The 24858-nt window shown below is 41.7% G+C and overlaps 1 protein-coding gene across 6 annotated transcripts in view; it reads right to left on the bottom strand.

Moving 5' to 3' along the window:
* Positions 1-24858, bottom strand: part of PTPRZ1 (protein tyrosine phosphatase receptor type Z1) — a 121028-nt gene that overhangs the window by 1763 nt on the left and 94407 nt on the right. For 2 of the 6 annotated variants that reach the window (XM_079994001.1, XM_079994004.1), the window contains exons 14-29: positions 23533-23624; positions 19437-19522; positions 18019-18039; positions 17788-17884; positions 13357-13439; positions 12305-12439; positions 11669-11803; positions 10053-10216; positions 9203-9338; positions 7463-7609; positions 6358-6451; positions 5209-5282; positions 3458-3586; positions 2254-2400; positions 1378-1520; positions 569-704 (exon numbers count right to left, since the gene is read on the bottom strand). In XM_079994001.1, coding sequence (XP_079850127.1) covers positions 569-704; positions 1378-1520; positions 2254-2400; positions 3458-3586; positions 5209-5282; positions 6358-6451; positions 7463-7609; positions 9203-9338; positions 10053-10216; positions 11669-11803; positions 12305-12439; positions 13357-13439; positions 17788-17884; positions 18019-18039; positions 19437-19522; positions 23533-23624 — 1819 coding nt within the window. Of the gene's footprint in view, positions 1-568; positions 705-1377; positions 1521-2253; positions 2404-3457; positions 3587-5208; positions 5283-6357; positions 6452-7462; positions 7610-9202; positions 9339-10052; positions 10217-11668; positions 11804-12304; positions 12440-13356; positions 13440-17787; positions 17885-18018; positions 18040-19436; positions 19523-23532; positions 23625-24858 lie in introns of all 6 variants that reach the window. The other 4 variants (XM_079994003.1, XM_079994005.1, XM_079994000.1 and 1 more) reach the window with 3 other exon arrangements.

The following is a 24858-nucleotide window of genomic DNA, read 5'->3' as shown; positions in this document are numbered from 1 at the left end:
TAACCTCTGTGTAACTGACTCTGGATTACTATGGCAAGGAAGAGTGGTTTAAGAATGTTTCCCTGAATTAGAATGACATGGGGACCTTAAAACACCTTTCTGAGTCATTAAATGCTATGCTGGAAGGCTGGCTAGCAAAGCAAAATAAGATGGTAGCTGGTGAAGAATATATCCAACCTTTATGTAATTCTTATTATTACCTGGGGAATTATGTAACACTCAATTACCATAGTTTTAACCCTATTTTTTTTATAGAGCCATTATTTGGTGGTCAGAGTGTTGAACTAGGACTTAGGAGACCAGGGTTCAAATCCTAGCCTAGCTATGAAGCTTGCTGAGTTGAGTCAATCAAAATCTCTCAGCCTAAGCTACCTCAGATTTTCGTGAGGATAAAATATGGGAAAAAGAACCGTGTACCCCACACCCATGAGCTCTTTGGAGAAGAGGTGGGATATAAATGTAATACAGAGGTAAGTAAAAATAAAAAAGCATATAATGTGATTCTTTCCTTGATGGGAATTTCATAACACATAAGAAAATTGTGCCAGATATTTATTTATTTACTTACAATGTCTGTGAAGACTCCAGGCCTCATCAGATTTATCATCTTAGCTACGTGATAAACATCCACACAGTTTTCATTTTCTAGCTGATGCATTAGCGTCGTTAATGCACAGAAGGTACCTGCTGTCACTCCTCCATGCCTTTGAGGGCAAAAAAATACAAAATACACATGCAGAAATAGTCATTTTCTACACTTAAAGTAAGCAAGAAAAAGAGAGACTTGATTTATTTCCTAACAATGGTGCAAATCTGACCACTAAAACATGTTAATTTATAAATAAGAGTATTTATATTGTTTCATTCTTACAACCAGTGTTTGCACCTATTTGTCGCAGTGTATACATTTTGCACGCCTTCCTTTTTCACCTAGAGAGGGAATGTCTAAATATTCCCCATACAAGGTCTTATGACCAGCAGTGATGAAATGTGTCTATTGGAGCCCAGAAGACTTCTGGATCTGAGCCAGGAAGGCATGGTTAACATCATGCTGAGTATATAGTTTTATAAAGAATATAACATTTGGGTGTTTCTGTCATCCAAAAATATAGGTTTGGTAAATCTGCAGTTGCTGTATGAAACACACACAGAGATACAGTGGTACCTCGGGTTACAAACTCTGCTAACCCAGAAGTAGTACCTCAGGTTAAGAACAGAAATCGCGCAGTGGCGGCAGCGGGAGGCCCTATTAGCTAAAGTGGTACCTCAGGTTAAGAACGGTTTCAGGTTAAGAACAGACCTCCAGAACGAATTAAGTTCATAACCAGAGGTACCACTGTAATAGGATTTCAGCAACTGCAGCAGGTCAGTACTTACTCATCATGCACAATCATGGGTCCATCTCTGTTGGAAGTTTCTTCTTTGATGACATTTATGAGTTCAAATGTTTTACTAATAGGACTGTCTGGATTTGGCCATTTCGGACACTGAAAATGCCTCACTTCAAGCACATAATCATCCTAAATAGGAAAAAAAAGACACAGAATTCATACCTTCAACTGATTCTTGTTCTGTGTATTTATTGATAAAAAGCTGTGTATTGAGCCAGCTGTCACACATTCATCTTTCAGCTTTCATGATCTTATACTTTCAAAGATGTCAGTCTGTGTGTCTGCTCATAAATTCACCTCTCCCTCACCTGTGGGCCAATGGCCCATAAAAAAGAGGTTTGGGGGGGGGAATTGCCATGAGCAGAATGGTGTTTTTTTATTTCTCGGTTTGTTTGGACTGATAATCCAAATCAAGGAATATGTATCTTCATAATGGCATCATCCTGAATAGCAAAGTGACTTAAAGTTGCTAGCAATATAATCCTTGGGAGGGTTCAAGACTAACTGAGATGGATGGTGTCCATAGTCTTATTGTGCCTTTTGCAATTACAATAATACAGAGATAAAAGCCAATCTGACAAGTTAGAAATGTTAACTTTTTCATCATAGGATTATTTTATTAGCAGAAACCTCTATAGTATGTTTTACATACGTGCACCTTACTGCAAAATATTTGAAGTCCCTCATGAAAACAAAAAAGGGTGTTTGGGTGTGTGTGCTTTTGGTTTGTTTACTTTTTGAAAAAAAATTAACTCTGCAATTTACTCTGGGGCATGTTTTTTAGTTAGCAATTCAGATCACAGTTTTATTGTTGTTGTTTAGTTGTTTAGTCTCCAGCTATAAGGCATGGTAGCAAGAGTACCTGTGTAGCTTCTAAAATGAAATCCTGGATTATAAGCTTCTCTTCATTTGACAAGCATTTGTGTTCTTCCGAAATCAGGCTGACTTTGAAGCTCTCACAATTTATAGGGTCTTCTTTGTTTGGCCAGTATACAAATTCATCTTCAGCCTGCTAAAAGAAAAAGAAACACTTCTAAACAGAGCTATTTTTCTAGAAAAGAGATGCTAGAATTCACGATGAACATCTCCTTGTTGGTGGGCAATGGAACCCACCTGAGAGGTGCCAGAACTTAGTTCTGGCTGGGGGAAAAACATGCTTCTAAACAAACTCCAAATTAGTTATAAACTATAGCTATATCCAGTTGTTTTGTGAAGCAAAAAAAATACATAGTGCTAATGATGTGTATAGGGACGCGGGTGGTGCTGTGGGTTAAACCACAGAGCCTAGGACTTGCTGATCAGAAGGTTGGTGGTTCGAAACCCCGCGACGGGGTGAGCTCCCGTTGCTCGGTCCCTGCTCCTGCCAACCTAGCAGTTCGAAAGCACGTCAAAGTGCAAGTAGATAAATAGGTACCGCTCCGGCGGGAAGGTAAACGGCGTTTCCGTGCGCTGCTCTGGTTCGCCAGAAGTGGCTTAGTCATGCTGACCACATGACCTGGAAGCTGTACACCGGCTCCCTCGGCCAATAAAGTGAGATGAGCACCGCAACCCCAGAGTCGGACACGACTGGACCTAATGGTCAGGGTTCCCTTTACTTTAACGATCTGTATGCCTTACTTAAACTTAACTGAAATTATTAAACATGCAAGTAATGTTATGCTAAAACCATGGTCTTCCCGTTTCTTTGCAAAACTCCCCATTCCTCATTTCATATTTTTTAAAGAATCATGTCATCCTTACATGTGAAGGAATGACTTTCTCATCCATAGCTATTCCTATGGGTGCCCAGAACACACACAGTTTAGATCTAAAGTTTTCAGAATTCCTACATTTTAATACTGGTTCCTTATTGGAATTATCACTGCTTTGAGAATATTCTCACAGCACACAAATTAAATCACTAATCACCAACTACCTCTTTATTTTATTTTCATATTCTTAATGTCAAAATAATTACTTGATGAATGGTAACTATAAGAAAAGATGAAATCTCATGTTCTATGTTTCTTGCTGAACTAAAAACAGTGCTATAAAGTGAAGTATTTAACTCTTTAATATAGTCTTACCATATTCTGACTATCTGGAAGCATGACAATTATCTGAGCATTGTGGTCCCATATCATTCTCCAGAAATCTTTGATAGTATGTAGTAGAGGATGCTGGGTAATAATGTATTCATTACTTTGATAATAACCCTGCAAAACAAATACATTCAGCTGTTCTTATCAAGAAATAACAACAACAACAACAACAGCAACAACAACAACAACAACAACAACAAATCAGTCTACTTCTCACAAATACAAGATGAGGTTTAAACCCGCGCTATGTTTTTCCACATCAGTTCTACAGATAGGAGGTTCTGAGTTCTTCTCTTCATGGCATCATCCTAGGACATAGCTTGAATTTTAGCTTAGTTTACCTGTAAACTGAAAGGGCTTCTAGGAAGCTAAACAAACAAATATAGAAAAACAAGTTGGTAGTTTAGCTTCCTAGAAGCCCTTTCAGTATACAGGTGACATATAAATAAATATTACTCCTCTGCAAATAGATGCACTCATTTTATTATGCAAGCTGGCCATAGCCTTCATTTCACTAGCTTAATTTAGAAGCTGTTTAGAAGCTGTTTTTCCTATGCTAACAATATTCTCAGGTTTCATTCTTTAGCAGATGGAAAAATAATACATTTTTATATTAATCTTACTTAGCTGCACTACAGGCAAGTGGAACTGGCTAGCACAACAGAGGCCTTGTTTCTGGACTGAATGTTCCTCTTTACCTTCATAAATTTTTACACTTAGAAAACCATATGCAAAATTGAGGAGTTATAGATTAACGATGTCCCTGATATGCTCAATCTTTCTTTTTGGAGCTTTAGTGGCATTGATAATGGTTGGCTAGCATAGCAATGCTAAATACCGTATTTTTCGCTCTATAACACGCACCCGACCATAACACGCACATAGTTTTTAGAGGAGGAAAATCCGTAGGCATGCCACCCGTAGGCATTCCCTCCATAACACGCACAGACATTTCCCCCTACTTTTTAGGAGGAAAAAAGTGAGTGTTATGGTGCAAAAAATACAGTAATTACGTCAGAACTAGAAATTAGTGCAATTAGCAGGACACGGGGGTAGGCATAGTTATCAAAAACATTTGGGAGCATTTCTATGTTATCTTCTATGCCCACACTCTACACAAAAGCAGTGGCATCGCAAGGGGGGTGGCATGCCCCGGGTTCCATGCCTGCAGGGGTGACAAGAAGTCACCCCATGGGGGATCGCGGTGGTGCAAGCAGCCATCGTGCCGCCGCAGCTGCCTTTGGAAGATCCTTTGTTCACGGCTGCAGTCGCGAGCAGAGGATCCTGGCACAGGCAGCAAACCGCTAAGTACAGTGCATGGGCGGTGTGACACACATGCGCTGTATGTAGCAACGCCGCACATGCGCTGTATAGCGGTTTGCTCCAGCGCTGTACGGACGGTGCCGGGATTTCTCCATCGCCACTACAGCCAAGTTTGCGGCTGCAGCGGTGACGGAGGAATCCCGGCACCATCCATACAGGGCTGGAGTGGCGCCGGCAGCCAACCACTCTACGGCGCATGTGCGGTGTTGCTACGTACAGCGCATGTGTCATATGTAGCAATACCACACATGCGCCATACCTTGTGACGCCCACCCCGGGTGTCACGACGCCTTCCTTCGCCCGTGCACAAAAGCCATGTGCACAGTGCAATCACCCAAGTGATTGCCAAGAAGCTGGCAAAAATACGCAAATGATTTCAAATTACAGTATAATTTAGGAAGAAACTCTCTCACCATAATATAGGAAGCGTTGATGTAGTCTGTGCCTTCACCAGACAACGATGGGATACCAACTCTAGATCTCTCCACTATAAAACAAATGTGAGAGCCATTTTACTTTCTCTAGCATACATGCAAATTCCTGCTATTTGCACAGATTCTGTATTTCTTCAAATCAAGAGATCTGGGAGAACCACTGACTTAATGGCAAGGGAGTGACATTACCCATTACCCAGCTGCTCTGCCATTGTGTAGGAAGGGGAAATGCCACAGGTCTTTTCCTCCCTTCTGTCTGGGCAATGATGAAAGGCAAAGGGCCCATGTAAATTATCCTGCTGTTGTTGTAGGCTTTCAATCTTACAGCAGTGGCACAGGATGAAGCGATGAAAAAACAGCTCTTGCACCACTCCAGAAATTTATGGACCTTAGTTTTAGTGGGACTGTTCTTTCTGGTCCATCAGGATTATTCAAAGTCCCATGCAACGCCATTCATGCGGAACTGTTCCCCAATGCAATTGTGACTACAGTGGTACCTCGGGTTACATTTACTTCAGGTTACATATGCTTCAGGTTACAGACTCTGCTAACCCAGAAATAGTACCTCGGGTTAAGAACTTTGGTTCAGGATGAGAACAGAAATCGTGCTCCCGTGGTGTGGCAGCAGCAAGAGGCCCCATTAGCTAAAGTGGTGCTTCAGGTTAAGAACGGACCTCCGGAATGTATTAAGTACTTAACCCGAGGTACCACTGTATTGGAATAACACTGTCACAAGCTATGAACAAAGAGGCTTTATGACTGCTTACATTACATTGTCTGAGCTGTATAGGGAGCAAAAACATCTTGCCACATGGTGCTACACCCATATCATGTCTTTTTCATCAGCCTCCAACACATTAGGCTGCACGCTGAATCAGGTCTAAGCAAACTTATAAAATGTGGAACTACACCATAATTAATCTGGGTCACCAAGCAGCACATATTTTAGTATGTCAGTCATTCAGCTACAAATATCAAAAGGTAGAAGCTGCAATAAAGCAGTATTTATTCTCTCTGAAGTTCCCAATTTCATTTATGGATGGTCACTGTGACATATAGGATATTAGGCTTAAGTGGCTTATTGGTTTAATTTTGTAGTCAAACTCAAGGTATTCTCAACAAACTTACCAGGAATTATGGATGAGGTCCTGTTCTTTTCTCTATTACACTGTTTCAGTGCAGTAGAATAATCACACTGCTGTATATTAGATTGGCTCAGAAGCTGAAGACGAAATGAAGAAAAAGAACAGAGTTTTGGGTTGTGTGAATCACAAATCATATACATGCAAGTGTGGTTCAGGCCAGGACTACATATATTAGGCTACACTGGCCAATGATCCCAGCTCTCATACCAGTTTATAGGATTACTTATATTGCAAATTCATCCAATTAATTTTATTTATTAATGGAACTTTTAGAATCACATCTTTGTTTTCAACATGCTTTAACAAAAACAAATAATTAAAATTAGTTATAAAACCCTGCAAAAACAGCAGCAGATTAGCACATCCTAATAGATTTCAATCATCAAATGCCTTGGAAAATGCAGTTACATTTTAATCTGGCGTTGGAATCCCATTAAAATTAGAACATGGAATGGCTCCAGGGAAAGAGAATTTCATAGGGATGGATCCATCACTGAGAAGGTACAATCCCACACCACTAACCAGCATACACTTGTGAGGTGTAATCCTGTGTCACTAACCAGCAGAGAACAGCCACTACTTTGTGAGACAGAGAGAAGGGCCTTTCCCACCAATCTTAAAACCTCAGTCAGATGATATAAGAAGTGCTTTGACAAATACTTGCATCCCAGGCCATGCAGAGCTCTGAATAATGGGTGTTTTATGGCATGATGCAGATGCTGAATTCTACACTAGCGGCAGTTTCTGGCCAGTCTTTCAGGGAAACACAGCACAAAAGAGCATTGCAGTATTCCAAATAGGAGGTTACCAGAGTATGCAGTACTGTGGCCAGGCTCTTCCAGTCCAGAAATGGCCATAGACGGGACACAAGTCATAGCTGGTCTCCTTGCCAAAGAAACTGCCTGGGGCTCAAGTGGTAGTGCTGAATCTAGAACAAGACTCTGAACCTGCTCCTTCAAAGGTGAGTTTTAGCTTCAGGCTTTTGGCCATCATCGAACTCATTAAAACAGCCCTACGATTCAAATGCCATATAGACATTTTTGTGCAGCATTGGTTGTCCTGAATCCTTGAAATCAAAGGGATCTCACCTTGAATTGTTTCTCTAATCTTGTATTTCCCATTGGTCCAGGTATTAAGAGTGAATTAACATAAGCGTGAATGTGGTTTTCAGGTACTTCTGTTTCTTTGCTGAGTATGGCCTCCACAAGTGCATCATGAATAAAGACATACTGTTCCTATTTTAAAAGAAAAAGTAAAGAAAGACATTAGCAAATCATTTCAGTTTTATTATTACAGTGGTACCTCGGGTTACATACGCTTCAGGTTACACACTCCGCTAACCCAGAAATAGTGCTTCAAGTTCAGAACTTTGCTTCAGGATAAGAACTGAAATTGGGCTCTGGCGGTGTGGCAGCAGCAGGAGGCCCCATTAGCTAAAGTGGTGCTTCAGGTTAAGAACAGTTTCAGGTTAAGAACGGACCTCTGGAATGAATTAAGTACTTAACCCGAGGTACCACTGTAGTTGTTATTGCCACGCAAAAGCCAGCTAACTTTGCCTGTGTATGGTACAGGTTAACCACCAAAACCAGAATAGATCTTGCTAAGGATGTACAAATATTATCCAAAAGGCAGAAACTTGTCATCCCCACGATACAAATATCATCATTTTATTTTGTATGCTGCCTTTCCACAATTAAAACAATGCTCAAGGTGGCTTACAACATGACAATATTTACATAATTACAACTATAGCAAAGTAATCATAAAAATAAATGAAACACATAAAAAACTACATAACCAAACTGAACAATTTCCACACAAAAATAAAAGTACAAAGAATTAATATCAATAACAGCAGCAAAAACTCCCCACAGAACTTCCCCCCCAAAATACCTCAGTCCTTGTTGGGCAGCAGCAGCAGAAGTCTTTAAGAAGCCTGTCAGGCCCCACCCTAGGCCAGGCAGAGAGAGGCAAGGAGCAGGACCCACAAGCTCTCAGCAGTTATACAGATTTCTATACTATTTGTAAAGGGTAAAGGGGACCCCTGACGATTAGGTCCAGTCGTGGCCGACTCTGGGGTTGTGGTGCTCATCTCACTTTATTGGCCGAGGGAGCTGGCGTACAGCTTCTGGGTCATGTGGCCAGCATGACTAAGCCGCTTCTGGTGAACCAGAGCAGCGCACGGAAATGCCGTTTACCTTCCCGCCGGAGCGGTACCTATTTATCTACTTGCACTTTGATGTGCTTTTGAACTGGCAGGAGCTGGGACCGAGCAACGGGAGCTCACCCCGTCGCGGGGATTCGAACCGCCGACCTTCTGATTGGCAAGTCCTAGGCTCTGTGGTTTAATCCACAGTGCCACCCGCTTTGTACACAAGTATTAATAATTATGCTAATCCCTTCCATTCTATGATTCTATGTTGAGATTCCTGCACTGCAGACAGTTGGACTAGATGAGTGTTGGGAGTCTGTTCCAACCCTACAATTCTTTGATTCTATTTGAAAAGCATCGACTCTGAACGTGCTGCAGTGTGATCCACTCCCAGGGTGGATCCGCATGCCAACGTCTCCTATTTCTAATCTCCCAAATTACTCTAAAATTCATAAGAAGTTTACTGGAAAAGAAATAATGTATGGAAACAATACGTTGGCAATTAGAAAGCACTTTTCCTCGAGGTAGAGAACAGTAAACAACTTTTTTTTTTTTTTTTGGTCTTTTGGAAGCTGTGGTTTAAATTAGTACCAGAGAGTTCTAGTAGGTTTGTTTCTCGATCTGTTTTAAAATCTTGTAAGAGGTTTTGTGACACTAAGAACACACTTTTTCTTACCTCCGTCTGCACCAAATAGTTCCTTTGCGTCCGTATGTGCTTCAGGAATCCAAATATGTTGACAGTCCCTTCGTGCTGAATCTGCTGAAGCATACTATCTAATACTATGTATGTGCCCGTCCTTCCAACACCAGCACTGTTAAACATTGGAAACAGAATGAATAAATCTGAATCTAAGAAACAGCAAAAGTACAGCAGCCCAGAGCCATCCGTTCATGGAAACACAGCCAGATATGGATTAAATAAGTTTGGTATTATTTATAGGTAAAAAAGGTAAAGGACCCCTGGATGTTTAAGTCCAGTCAAAGGTGACTATGGTGTTGTGGCGCTCATCTTGTTTTCAGGCTGAGAGAGCCGGCGTTTGTCCACAGACAGCTTTCTGGGTCATGTGGCCAGCATGACTAAACTGCTACTGGTGCAACGGAACACCGTGATGGAAATCAGAATGCACAGAAACACCGTTTACCTTCCCACCACAGTGGTACCTATTTATCTACTTGCACTGGCATACTTTCGAACTGCTAGGTTGGCAGGAGCTGGGACAGAGCAACGGGAGCTCACTCCATCACGGGGATTCGAACCGCCGACCTTTCGATCGGCAAGCCCAAGAGGCTCAGTCGTATGCTTGCAAAACTCATACTAGGAAACAATTCTGAACATTATGGTTCAAAGATTGCTTTGTTAAATGTTCTTAACTGATCGAGGAAGCCACCTTTGTGGAAGATCTACGTGCATACATGTGTTCATAGGAAGCTCTTGATTTGAGACATGATAGGTCCAGAAAACATTCATTCAGTTTTTATTCTTGCAAATAATGTGAGCAGTAATTGCTTTGGTAAAAACAACAGACCTGCAATGAACCACAACTGGTCCTACAGCATGACGTTTAGCATATGATGCCTTTCGGACAAAGGTGAGCACAGGCAAAGTATATTCAGGAACACCCATATCAGGCCACTGAGTATAGTGATACTGAGAAACTACACGACCACAAGGCCTTCCTTTTTGGGAACCCTAAAACGACAATAATTAGCGAGAAATGCATATTTAAAAAAGAAAGAAATACAAACATTATTTTTTAATTGCCCAAACTATGAATTTTCAAATTCTATGTTGGGGAAGAGACAGAAAGCCACTGCATCTGATATGAATATATAAAATTATAGAGAGGATCAGGACATGGATGATAGAGAGGAAATTTTATTTCTATACCACCCTCCTGCCATCGTAAAAAATACAGTGAATAGTCAAAACATCTAAAAATTAAGAAACTAGATCATGATATAACAAAGCAGCATAATGAGAGAACTGTAGTAATAATTACAACAATGAATTTATTCATATGCTGCCCATCTGACTAGGTTGCCCCAGTGGATGGCTTCCAACAAATTAAAACACAGTAAGTCATCAAACATTAAAAACTTCCCTATAGAGGCCGGCCTTCAGATGTCTTCTAAAAGTCAGATATTGGTTTATTTTATTGACATTTAATGGGCTTTCCACAGGGTGGATATGACTACCAAGAAGGCCCTCTGCCTGGTTCCCTGTAACCAGCGGCGTAGCGTGGGTTGTCAGCACCCGGGGCAAGGCAAGTAATTTGCGCCCCCTAACCCGGGGCAAGGCAAGTAATTTGCGCCCCTAACCCCTAACCTGCTGCCGCTGTCAGCTTCTTGCTGCTGCCTGGGCTGGGGTATTTACGGTAAGGTAGCCACGGCGGCGGCGGTGGGTCCGTGTCAGGTGATCTGAGGTGAGTTGCTGCTGGCGCTGCCGCCCAAACGACGCCGCTTGCCCGGAGGAGGAGGGCAGAGAGGCGAGGAAAATGCAACATGGCCCAGCAGCTGCAGCAGCTGCAACAGCAGCGGCGGCGGCGGCGGCGGGGCTGTGAGGAGGGGCTGCCTGGCCCGCCCTCCGCGGCTCTGACACGAGCGCTGAGAGCCGCTGCCTGCCGGATGCCTTCAGCCCGGACGCGCGCACAGCTCGTCGGTTCCGCGAGACATGGGGCTCTGCTACAGCCTGCGCCCGAGGCTCTTCAGTGACTCCGGAGGCGGTGAGCGCGCCCCCCCAGATGTTGCACCCGGTGCGGCCGGCCCCCCCTGCACCCCCACGCTACATCACTGCCTGTAACCACACTTCTCACAGTAAGGGAACCGCCAGAAGCCAAATGTGCAGGCAAAGAAGTTGGCTGAATATTAACGTTGGGGGCCCTAAGTTCAGCAACTGAGGTGCTGCCACTAAAAAAAGCTCCGTAGTAAGTTGCTAATCAGGTACGGCCCTAAAAATAATTTCCTGTGAACATCATTATAATATAATGAACTTCTCTGCTTACTTTAAACCCAGAAGCCAATGAGAATTTTACTGGTAAGTTGACTCCCTTGCAACAATAAAAACAATTGTGTCTCACAATGGTATACAAAACATTTTTTATTTCTTCCTGTATCAAAGTTACTATTTAGTGCTGCCACCTACCTTTTTCACCTTGGTATTCCTAATAGTAAAATTCCTCACAGTGTAATAGGCAAGCACATGAATGCTCTTTTGAGTGACTAGAAAGTTTCCATATTCTTCGCTACCATCAGCAGGCCAGTATTGGTCACATTTTCTCTGACAGCCAAAGGAATATACAGTGTTAAAACAATGTTTTATCATTTCATACATTAAGTGGGATGTAATAAATAAAAAAGACTGCAATCCTAACTCCATGTACCTGGATATAAGCCCCACTGAATTCAGCTGGACTTGCTCCTGAGTAGACATGGTTAGGAATACATTGGAAGTATTTTTTAATCAATAATATGGCTAGGAGAGGGGGGGGACACTTTTTTTTTTGTCCCCACCAGCTAATCCCAGGTCCCCAGGCTGCTCAGACTTGCTATTTATATACAAAGAATATATATATTGTTTGCATCCCTTAGTACCATTATTCATAGTATTGAATTGAATCTTGCAGTACAATACTGTGAATATTTTCTCAGAAATAAGTCCCAATTTGTTCGAGTATAATTCTCACGAAAGTGTATAGGTTTACAACCTCAGTCCATTAACTAGATAAACAGAGAGAAATGTGCTATATAAAAGGAAAATGTTTATAAAGGATGTTTATACCCTTCCTTTCTCCACCAGGTTAGTTATCATTACAATGACTTCCACATTATGTTCCCAGATCATTCTCCAGAAATCTTCTGCTGTTGATTTTAAAGGCCCTTGAGCTGCAATATATGCTTTTGGTCTGTTGTAGCCCTGTGGAAAGGAAAAGAAAAGTGTCCATTAATATATAGCAGAATAAAAGGGAAAGAACTATCAATTGATTGCAAGGAAGACATGAAACTAGTCCAGAGATCTAGTGATATGTCTCCTTGCAGCAGCTCACATAAAGGTAGCTTGTCACTGGAAGAGATTAAGAACTGTTTGACAGTGGAACAGACTCCTACAAGAGGTTGGGGGGGCTCCTTCCTTGGAGGTTTTTAAGCAGAGGTTGGGGGGCTATCTGTCGTGTATTTGAGATTCCTGCATTGCAGGGAGTTGAACTAGATGACCCCCAGGGTCCTTTCAAACTCTATAATTTTTTGATTCTATGGTCCTAACATTCATTTCAGGGCTGATGCCAGTGAAACAATGTTCAGGATGCTACAGGCTGCATTGCGAGGGACTCTTAATGAAATCCAGAGTTCCAGATGCACTGCATAACGGTGAACAGGTTCAGCCTGTGGTCAACCAGATGTTGATTGGATAGCTCCGTTGGTAGAGCATGAGACTCTTAATCCCAGGGTGATAGGTTTGAGCCCCATGTTGGGTGAATGATTCCTGCATCCTAGAGGGTTGGATTATATGACCCTTGTGGCCCCTTCCAACTTTACAATTCTATGATTCTATGGTTGGATTCCAACACCTATCAGTCCTAGGTTGCATGGCCAGTTTTTAGAGCGAGTCTTGATCTATTCTACCTAGCCTATAACTTAACAGAACTCCATCATTCTACCTCCTCCAACCCCCCATTGCCACAATCTGGCATTGCTCTCTTTCGGTTCCAATGGTGGAAAACAAAACATCCCTCTCATCTGCTGCTGCTACACCCAAGGTCCTGTTCTAGTGTCTTGAAAGAACAACCCTAACACAAGCTCACAGTAAAGGACAGTGAAATAGGAAGATGAACTTACATCTACGTAGTTGGCATTAATGTAGTCAGTAACTTTTCCATCCTTGTCTGCAAGTTGTGCAAGTTTAACTCTGCTATGATCATCTAAATTGAGGAAGAACATTGGAATACACAGCTTTCAGAATAGTGGTTTTCATTCTTTGAAAGTATACATCCAAAGTTAAAAGTCAACATTGATAGCTGAAGCTACTTCAGTCCCCACATGCTGCCTTCCCACTTACATCCCTCCAGTACAGGAGTGGCACTGCATGTCAGCTTCCTCCTCATTCTCAGTGTTGTAGAACTCAACAGATATTGGGTTGGTTCTGCCTGTCATTGGCTCTGGTTCTATCCTGCCTTCCACCCTACCAGTTCCAATGGGCACCAGCCACCATCTGCAATACAGTTGTACCTTGGAAGTCGAACGGAATCCGTTCCGGAAGTCCATTCGACTTCTGAAACGTTCGACTTCCAAAGCATGGCTTCTGATTGGCTGCAGGAAGCTCCTGCAGCCAATCACAAGCCGTGGAAGCCCCGTTGGACATTCAGCTTCCAAAAGAACGTTCAAAAAGCAGAACACTCACTTCTGGTTTTCAATTGTTCGGGAGCTGAAACGTACGAGTTCTGGGGCGTTCGAGAACTAAGGTACAACCTTATTTGGACAGAAATGAAATTCTGAAAGCCCATCTGGTTTTGACCTGTAACTCTTTGCCCACGTCTTGGCTGCATTGGGAAAACGGTTTTTCAATATAGTTTTATTCCATTTATTTTGGTTCCATTTTTTCACCCTTACACAGGCGGTATCTGTTATGCGAGGTGCATGTGTATGTCCAACCAGCCCGCTCATCCCAAAACAATGCATGCAGAAGATCTTGTTTTGAGCGCAAATACTCTTTTTTTTTTATAAATTTTTTATTAGGTTTTCACATTTTATAAAACAAAAACAAAAACAAAACATATTGTCAGAGCTGCCTCCAGGTCCCAGCTCACAGAGGACCAACGCTAGGCTGTAGTTATGTACAAAAGTCTTTATTGAGATTCAGTCTCCATTTTAAAGCCGCAGCGTGCAGCTCTACGTCCCGACCTTAGACCGGCGAAGTCCTGTCTGAGTCTCCTCCCCCTCCACACCAGTTTAAGACTCTCGCTTTGCTCCACCTCTTCCTAAATTCCTTTCTCCTCTGGGCCCTCCTGCCCGCTAGGGTCTCATCCTTCCTGGACTCCTCTGACGCTGACCCTGACGATTCTTGCCCCTCCTTCCGGCGGGCTTTAGGACCTGGTTCCCTATCTGGGCTACCTTCTGTGCCGCTCGCCTGTACCTTTGAACTTGGCGCGCGCGCCCAGCCTGCAACTTTCCTCTTAACCGTTAACTCGCTCTCCGATGGAGGCGTGGTCCACCCTGACTCATCTTCTCTCGCTGGTGGTGCATATGTGGGCTCTGACACCTGGGACTCCTCCCCCCCACTACGCTCTGGTGGGGAAGCTGGTCCTGATTTGCAACTGCTGCTCTGGGAGTCCCCGCTGGCCCCTTGCTTCTGGGGTGTCCCCCTTGGGTCGCCCCTTGCCCTGCCCATCGGCGCCCCCTTCTGTGAATCTTCCGATTCGCTGGAGAGGCTCATGGAATCTATCGGGCTGCTGTCATATTCTCCTACGCTGCCCTCGGATTGCTCCCCCTCGCTTTCCATCTCCTCTCCTCCCTGCGCTCCCGCTGAGTCCCTGACACATATATATTTTTAAACTCTTATTTTCATTACCCCCTTTCCCTGACTTCCCCCCACCCCCTCTTCATACATCCCAATTCCAAAAATTAGTTCAGCAAGTTCTTATCTCCCATCTTTAACATATTATTGTTATTTTTAAACTTAATCCTTTTTACTTATCCAAATTTAATTTATCCAATTCTCTTTTAAACATTAAATCTTTTTTTTTTCTAAGGTCGACCTAATTACCCTTCCACAAATTTCTCCCTTTGTATTTTTGTTAATTATATGTCATAATGGCCAAATACAAAAATCATAAAATTTTGAAATTCTGTTCTCCCCTCCCTCCCTACCCCAGTTTCCATCCCTTCCCAAGCAATTATCCTAGCCCGGATTCCTCACATCAGAGGCCTTCAAGTCTCTGTCAGTCTCTCTCTGCCGATTTTGTTGGTAGCCCTTTTTGTTGGTCCTCAGGTCTCGAAGGAATTCTATCTCAGTCACATCATATTTTCTTCCATCCAAGATACTTAATAGCAGTTGCTGCAAAAAGTCAGTTGATCTCCCATACTCAAGGAGGAAGTCCCAATCATATTTCTTTACTCTTTTGAATTCCAATATTCCAAGTGCTCCCGGGACTTCCTCCTTCATCTTTCTCATCTTTCGCAGATTTGTAATCCAAAGATCTTCTTCTTTATTTCCTGACAATATGGGCTTCTGATTGATATTTTCCTGCACTTTTTCCATTCCTTCTTTTCTCTCCACCGGTTCCAAAAAAGTTTTTTCTGGTTCAGCTGCAGATTCCTTATCAGGCAAATCCTTTATGCATTCAGCAGAGTCGTTTGTTTTGGAATTCAAGGTCATAAGTTCTTTGTTCATAGCCGTACTCTGCTCTTGCAGGATTCCCACGAGAAAAAACATTCTTTCTATCTCTACCAGTAATTTTCCCTCTGCAGCCACTGTAATGTCTCTAGTTCCCCCTAGGGGGATTACAGTTGCTTGATAGTCCTTTTCCAACAGCCCGTTACTTTGTTGTTTATGACTACGTTGTTTCCAGCCACCTCAGTTCAAAAGCAACACTTTTAGTTCAGAAAGTTATTAAATAACAAAGTTCTTAAATTTTAGCCACCCGTTTGACAATTCCTTTGACAGCTGTCAAACTCCTTGTTCTTTTTCCTCCGGCTCACACACAGGACGCTCCTGGGTTCGGGAGGGGGGGGGGTTACACAAAAGCTTCCAAAACTCCTCACTTTCTCTCCAGCACAAAGACTTCTTCTGTCAAACTCATGGAAATATTTTTAATCTAACACCAAAAACAGTACTCTCCACCTTAGTCCACCGATCCTTGCTTTAGATCGTTTGTAGATAGGGGGGGTGCGGACTTCCCTTTAGCACATCCCCCGGTTGTACCGAATTCAAAGATATAGATTTTAAAGTCCAAATTCCGTTCTACTCACGGGTTATTTGTTTCCAGTCCGAATTTTGGGAAAAAAGTCAGCGCTGTCCAGCCATGGCACGCAGCTTCACTCCACTGAAGTAGCGGTCTACTCTCAGCACCACGCCGCTCCCCGTACCCTCTCTGTAGCCTTTAAAAAGGCTCTTCGTGGGTCAGGGAGGGCGCTTAAAGGTGCCCACCGAGTCACTAAGTCCGCAGGCTTCCGCGCCTGCGGTTTCTGAGGGTCCCCGCGTCGCCGGCGCGGTAGGACCCGTCTTCAGCAGAGCCGATTCCCTCCGGAGCTCGGAGGGAATCCGCCATTAGCCGATCGCGCTAACCCGGAAGTTGAGCGCAAATACTCTGAATGTTTGGCCTTTTGGAAGAGTGGAGCAACTGAATGCATGGGTGAGATTTGCACACAGGCCTTCCATAACAGGCAGGGGTGGACTTGGGTAAACCTTCGTAATATGGTGCCCGATGTGTGGCCAAAATTTGGAGCACCCAAAAAATGGTTTTTCTCAATTATGGATCTTCTCAATTTTGTGTCCCCTCAGCTCAGCACCCTAATGTGGAGGAACTGCCCACCCCAGCATTGGCCTAAATCCAGCACTGCAATAGGCACTGGCTGGTCTACCTACCGGTATGTCCAATACTGGGATATAGTTCCAAACAGCAAATTTGTATCTTCATGTAAACCCTTGATTTTATTTCCTGACTTCTGGCTCTTAAAGAAGATAAGGCATCATTATGTCAAACTGAAGAGGGATTAACTTGGAAAATGAAGGTACTGTCTCTTCCCCTATCCTTCCCTTAAAGAAAAAAAGCATTAAAAGGCAGATGTCTCTTTGATATTTCACATTGGCCTTGTTAGGTGAAACTTAGCTATATTTTTTTAAAGCACCAAAATATTCTAGCTCATCACCCTCTGCAGCTTAAAACAACTACTGTATATTTATTTAGTTATACCTATGCCTTATAACTCACTTGTTTCATTCTAGTGATTTATTACAGATATTGAGGCTGTATGGAGGAGTGCCCATGGATCAGAAAAGGATTCCCTATACACTTCACTATAGGGGTCTGTTCTGAACATTCAAAGGGATACATGCTTATTGTTGAAATGGATGGGAAAGCTCTGTAAATGTAGGAGATCCTTGATTACATTTTCATAGGCCCTCAATAGTATCTGAAAGAACTCAGTATACCTGGAGCACTCAAGGGGCTCTGGAACATATCAAGTATTTAAGGTCTTGACATATGTGTACAAATGGAGGAGGAGGAGACACACCTGGCTGGGTTGCCCCAGATGTATGCAGTTACTTACAGGCAACAATATTTATGTATCTATTCTTATTCTTGTTGTCCGGATGATTAGAGCTGTCTGAAGTGATGCCCATATCAACTGTGCAGCTCTGAATTTCCTGAAAATAGAAAGCGAGAACATCCTGTTGAATACACAAATCTATTTGCGTGCATGGCCCCACCCCACAAAATATACAATGCATGTTGCAACTATGTCTTTTCTAAAATAAGGTATGTTGAAAGAATTCCTTACCTGGTAAAACTCTTTCAGTGTCTAATGAAGAAATGAATGCAAAAAAAGGTAAAAATAAATTCCACAGCACACAACAAATGAGTAAATGTTTATATAGTACAAATACAATGGAAAGCAATCATGGCTATGAGATAAATATACACATATATACACATTCATAATAGGACACAGCTTAGTATATCTAATTTACAGCATGCAGGTAAAAGAAATTAAAATAGAAATATAATTTCAGTGACTAGAGAGATAATTTACCTGCCACTGAGGTAAATAGCAAGCTACCCACTGACTGTAATGAATCAGAATGGCTGATTCAATACACAGGCTGCCAATAATTAACCATAGATTGTTTTAGTATTGTAATCCACAAAAAGTGGTTTGTGGACACAACCAACTTATTTGTTTTACAAATAAAACTATTAATAATGATAACATCCCCCATTAGAAACATGCAATTATTCAATCATGCACAAAAAAGCTAAAATACATGAATTGCAAATGAAGTTAAGTTCGGTTTTAGTGATGCAAGACACAGAAATTAGGTGTTAAATGAAATTACTTTTAACACTTTCTTATAGCACTATATCCATCATGTATTAATCACAGAGTTATCACATTCAATTATCTTTGGGCCAGTGGCACTGTCAAACAAACAAACAAACAAACAAACTGAAAACATGATTAAAGTCTCACAATCAGCATTGAACAGTTTCCCCAATATCTTTCTGAATTTGTCAAATTAGTGAAAAACTTAACCATTCCATTTTGATCAAGGGCCTGTTCAGAAGATGTATTGCATCTATATTTAGAACACGTTCAAATTTTATATACAAGTGTAAAAAGAAAATGGCTTGCATTTTCTGCTTTTGTAATTATTGTATAATGTGTGAAGTGGGAACTCAGTATCTCCTGACGTGAGATGCATATGTTGAGTTGCAGATTATAGGGCCTTAGAATTTACCAGACGAGAGCTTTAGAAGTTCACACACCGAACAGAAAATGTAAGCCACACATAATTCCTTGCACTTCTTTGGCTAGTTCGTCTGTTTATTGCTTGATATATGTCCCTGAGTTACTGCACTTCTGAAGCTCTTAATGTGTAGGGGTTCCCCACTGTCAGCTACACAAATGGCGCTCATGTACATTGAAAGTTTGGGTCTCCCCTTTTCATAGCCACACATGAGAAAGCCATCTTCTGAAGAACATATACTCAACAATCCTATCTGTGCACATGATACACTATGTGGTCATGCATAAAATCTGATGGGGGTGAAAGAAGTAGCTTCCAAAAATATTAGTGCATATTTCCTCTACCAATCACATGGAACTTCTACTATCACAGTCACATGAACACCTGTAATTATAACGGAACGTTCAAAACATGTACCAGATTCTCATTTTAATAGGAAAATATTTCATACCTCAAATTCTTCAGCAAACCCATTACTGGTATGCAAATCTGCAACGTGTTTTGGAAACTGCTTTGTTGGGATTGCTCCAACATCATCTTAAAGATGAATTTTGAGAGAGCAGAGGGGGGAGAGAGAGAAATATAATTCAAAACCATGCAGTAGACAACATTTCCGTATATTTCCCAACTGTATTATGGCAGAGTAAAACATGCAAAATATTCAAGTATTCTTATTAATTCAGCACATGTTAGTGTCCCACAATCCTGCTTCACACAACTAAGAACAGAGCTGGAAGTGTGAGATACCAGAAATAGAAAGATAGTTGTGGGTGGAATGTTGTACTTTGGTCTACTCACAACCCTGCTGTGAATTGCTATTCTGTTTTTGGATTACTACCCTTCTTGGCTCAGTGATGTATCATTTTTCATTTTTCATTTGGAGCCATGCAGTCACTGTGGAGGGTGAAGGTATTGGCTGAGATGATGCAGCAGGTCAAATACTCAAAGAATCCTCCATCCGGGAGCACTCTTAAGAAGGATTGCTTATATTAGTTGAAAACCTTGTTATGAATGAAGGCTGCTGGGTGCCCTTCATCTCCCCCTTCCAGCTGTGTTAAGTTTCTTCCACCTTCACATATACGCATAGCCAAGATGCCTCCCTTGAAAGGTGCAAAAGGATAAGGAGGTCATCAACCCCCAAACAAAATTACAACAACCATGCCTTTATATGCACTACAGTGTGGGGATAAATCCCGATTGTTCTCAAGTTATCCTGCAGTCTCACATTGGCTTTGCAAAGTTCCATTTCATTTTGTCTATTCAGCTATTGGAGAACTGACAGGACATTGAGGAAAATTCAAAATGTCCATCACAGGAAGCTCCATAACAACTGATATCGAAAGAGAATTTCTAGGAATACCAATGGATTGAATTGAAATTAATAATAATAATAACAATAATAATAAATTTTATTTATACCCCACCCTCCGCAGCCAAGGTTGGGCTCAGGAGGGCTAACAACCAATAATAAAAACAAGTTGATTTAAATACAACTTAAAAATAAGATTAAAATTCAGCAGTAAAACATCAAAACATTAAAATGCAGCTGCATCACGGGAGGAGAGAGGAAAAAAGAAAGAGGGGAGGGAATCAAATTGACTCCAAGCCAAAGGCCAGGCGGAACAACTCTGTCTTACAGGCCCTGTGGAAAGAAATCAGATCCTGCAGGGCCCTGGTCTCATGAGACAGAGTGTTCCACCAGGCCGGAGCCAATGTTGAAAAGGCCCTGGCTCTGGTTGAGGCTAATCTAACTCCCTTAGGGCCCGTGACCACTAGGGTGTTGCTATTTATGGACCTTAAGGTGGTGCCCCATGGTTATATTGGCTTCACTTGCAGGCTGGTTTTCTGAGGAAACTCTACCCAGTCCATGAGAAGATCACACATTCAAATTATTTTTCATTGTAAGCATGTATGTACAAATGCATATTTTACTGTAATGAACAGTGTTCTCTTCCCCACAAGTCAACGTGCATAATACCCAAGGAGGGGGCAGTTGGTTTGGCACCTGAGACATAAAATACCACAAGCACCTCTCTCTCCCTGGCACCAAAAGTACAATAACACCAATTTAAAATAACTAACAATTTCCTTTCCTCTCATGACACCTGTAACCTCCTCACTCTGCCTAATGGTAGGGTTGGAAATGAACAGCATGTGATTGACCCTGAGCATTGTAAAGTATCAGCAGATTTTCAGGAGTAAATCATATAATTCCTTAACAAGGCTTTGTTCCAGAGATAATGATCACTTACAGGTCCAATCAAGAGAAAGTCATGCATTCATAAATGCCATTGAAATCAATGGGGACTTCAGAGCTCTTAACTGTGCACTGAAGCTCCCCTGACTGTAATGAACTTGCAGCCTGATTGTAGCATGTTTACTTGGCAACTTCACTGGAGTCATATTTTCACACACTGCAGCCACAGCTTTCAGGACATCATTTTATATTTTAGAACACAATTTGTTTTAGGTACAGAAAACATGCATTAAGTATAATCTCAAATAGACACAGTCTCATACAGAATCTGAAAATGTTCTACTCAAAACAGGTTGAAGTAGTAAACATATGCATTGATTAACTGGTGAAGGTCACACTGTATCAATCACCTTTGCCTCTGGAAGACAATACATTTCCTCAAAAGTATTTTCAAAAGAATTCTACTGATTACTCATGCAGAATTGGGCTCTCTGGGGGCTCCTGGAGGGCCATGGTTAGGCACACATGAGCAAGATGAAGCTTCAATATCATCCAACAGGTATCTTATTATTTCACACTATGGAATTTCCAAAGTGCTTCATGTGATGAGGAAATGTCAGGCAAGCTGCATAAGCCTCCATCAGCAGGTGTTTAATCATCTACGACACCTACTATTTCTTAGGCTTCAGTTACCAATAATTCATTAATTTGTATTGGGATCCATCTGTTCTTTTTACTTGAATGGATCTGAATGCACAAATTGAATTAGGTATTCAAGCTTACATAAAATTGTGCAAATGGGCAACACTAACTTCAAACTTTGGAGAAGGACACGGTTGTTACAACTGTGCTTTCAAATCAAATTAGGCTGAAATCCTATGCATGTTGTTACAGAGAAGCTTGGTTCATCTGGAACTCTGCACGTGACTCAGAACTCTGCGTTGATTGACTATGTATTTTTTCTAGCTTTGTTCTGTGCCATTGCAAAATAACGAGGACAGAAGCATTGGTTTAAGATGAATCACATCTCATAGAGGTCACATCTACACTGTGCACTTAAAGCATTCTTATACCATCGAGAAACCTGGGAGTGGCAGCTTGTTAAGAATGCTGTGAGTTCAGCATCCTTAACTATGGTTCTCATGATTCTTTGGGCAATTCCATGACTTTAAACCTATAGTGCTTTAAACCTATAGTGCAGACACAGCATGAGTGAACAGCCATAATGGACAACACAATAGGTGAAAGCCTATTTATTTACTTCTGTATCTGCTGCATTTATATCCAAAGAGCTCAGTGCTGAATATACCATTCACTACCACCATTTTAACTAGTCTCTGAAATATTTGCCATATCCAATGCAGCTGGCACCTTCATTATACAGCTTTCAGCAAATGCTGAAGGTGTGCCTCTTTACCTTGGCTTTTGACACTTGTGATGTAGCTTGATAAAAGCGCCATAGATGCCAGTACACACACACACACACACACACACACACACACACACACACATGTCCACACACACACACACACACACACACACGTCATGGTACTCCTTACTGGTTAAAAGTTTCTCATTTCATCTTCTGTACTGGTCATTTAAAAGTCTCAGCTCATCAGATAACTGCCCATGAAGTCATTATGGCTTCTTTAAAGGTAAAGGGACTCCTGACCAGTCCAGTCACGGACCAGGTCCAGTCACGGACAACTCTGGGGTTGTGGCACTCATCTAGCTTTACTGGCCGAGATAGCCGGTGTTTGTCCGTAGACAGCTTCCGGGTCATGTGGCCAGCATGACTAAACTGCTTCTGGTGAACCAGAGCAGTGCACGGAATTGCCCTTTACGTTCCCACCAGAGCAGTACCTATTTATCTACTTGCACTTTCGAACTGCTAGGTTGGCAGGAGCAGGGACAGAGCAACGGGAGCTCACACCATCGCGGGGATTCGAACCGCCAACCTTCTGATTGGGAAGCCCTAGGTTCTGTGGTTTAGACCACAGCGCCACCTGCGTCCCTATGGCTTCTTTAGCTGTCTCATGAAAAGGAGAATAGTAACTGTACACATCTTAGGCTCTACAAATGCCAGAAGTTTACAGTAAAAAAAGAAGAAGAAAGCTGGGGATCGGGGGTTGACTCCCCCACCCCCAGATGCCCAAACATAGAACACAACCAAAGACCGATGCTAATATCTCAGAGCACTGGTTGCCCATCTACATGGACCATAGCTTCTGACATACCCTCCTTCTAGTAAGAGAAACAATCATTAATTTACCATTACTAAAAGATTCATGCATGAGAAACTCATTTGGGGGGGGGGGGGAGGGATTAACTACACACTTAACCAAATTACCTGACACAGGGAAGACTGGTGCCGGAGGAGTAGATATCACACGAGGGGATGTGTTATCTTCTAAATAAAAGTGTGCTGTTTGGAAACATTTCCTAAAAGAAAGAAAGAAACATTTCAAAGGGATACATATTAGCTGCCTAAAGCATTCTGAGACGCCTTCTTAGAACTGTTTCCAAAGCTCTTTTTAAAAAAATGTTACAGAAACACTTGAAAAGTATTACCTGCTTACATCTACTAATAGCTAAATAATCAATTGTGGACTTTCTTGCACCTCAGGGTAATAGCACTTGGGGAAAGTTGCAACCATGTAGGTCTCCTTGATTTTATTGAGAGGTTATTATTTTTATTTATTTGGAAAACTGTGCTTATAAACCTCCAATCAATTATAAACAAATTACCAAAATTGTATATGGTGTATATATAAGAATAAAAATACAAGTAAAAGCAGATAAAACAGTTCTGAAATTAACCAGTTAAGTAGACACAGAAAATGATGAGTCCCAAAAGTATGCAGCTATGGCTGGATCATGCCCTTCAGTTCATTATATGAATAGATGGTACAGTCATTCCTAATTGGAATGGTTTTTACCTGAAGAAGATGCAGAAGATATAGCAGGCATCTGTCATAGTGAAGTATTCAAAGGTGCAAATCTGAAGCAGGTATAACTGTTTATGTCATACCAGTTTCAGTGGTATCAGTGCTAGGCAATTGTTCTCTTTAATATTGTAGCTGCTAGCATACACCTTTTTATACCACTGTGAGAAACCAGCTTCCTCAGAGACATCAAATTTGAATGAAAAAGCAGAAAGTTATGAAGAGGAAAATATAGAAGCTTGTAGTGGGAAAGGATAATTAAGCCCCAGTCCACTCTACTGTGATATATCTCATCCACATAAGTTGCTACATTGCAGAGTGTGTAGTATGTAAATGTTAACCAATGAAGGGAGTGAGGTTTTGGAATCAAAATATTTACTGAGCATCACAATATTAGTTGAATCCTCTTTCATTCTCCAGATGTGAAGATAATAGGAACGACATCTGGTAAGAGACTGCTATAAGCAGTTCAAAAGACTGTAATAATCACCTTCAGCTTTACACAATGCAGCATTTTCTTAATTAAAAAAAACCTATCTTCAGATAATTAAGCTTGCTAATAACACTTTATATGGGTCATTTGCTTTGTTTGAAGTATTATTCACAATTGATTAACTTTATAGTGAGGTAGCTGCATGAGGGGCGGAGGACAGAAGTATAATGTTACATTTATCACTTTCTACTTTATGCCAACAGTACCTAAATTTCCTTTTTTGCTTTCTTTGCCATTT

Source organism: Podarcis cretensis (genome assembly GCF_951804945.1).
Source record: "Podarcis cretensis genome assembly, chromosome: 10".
Taxonomy (NCBI): domain Eukaryota; kingdom Metazoa; phylum Chordata; class Lepidosauria; order Squamata; family Lacertidae; genus Podarcis; species Podarcis cretensis.
Note: the sequence above shows the minus strand (reverse complement) of the source record. Positions and strands in the feature narration are given on the sequence as shown.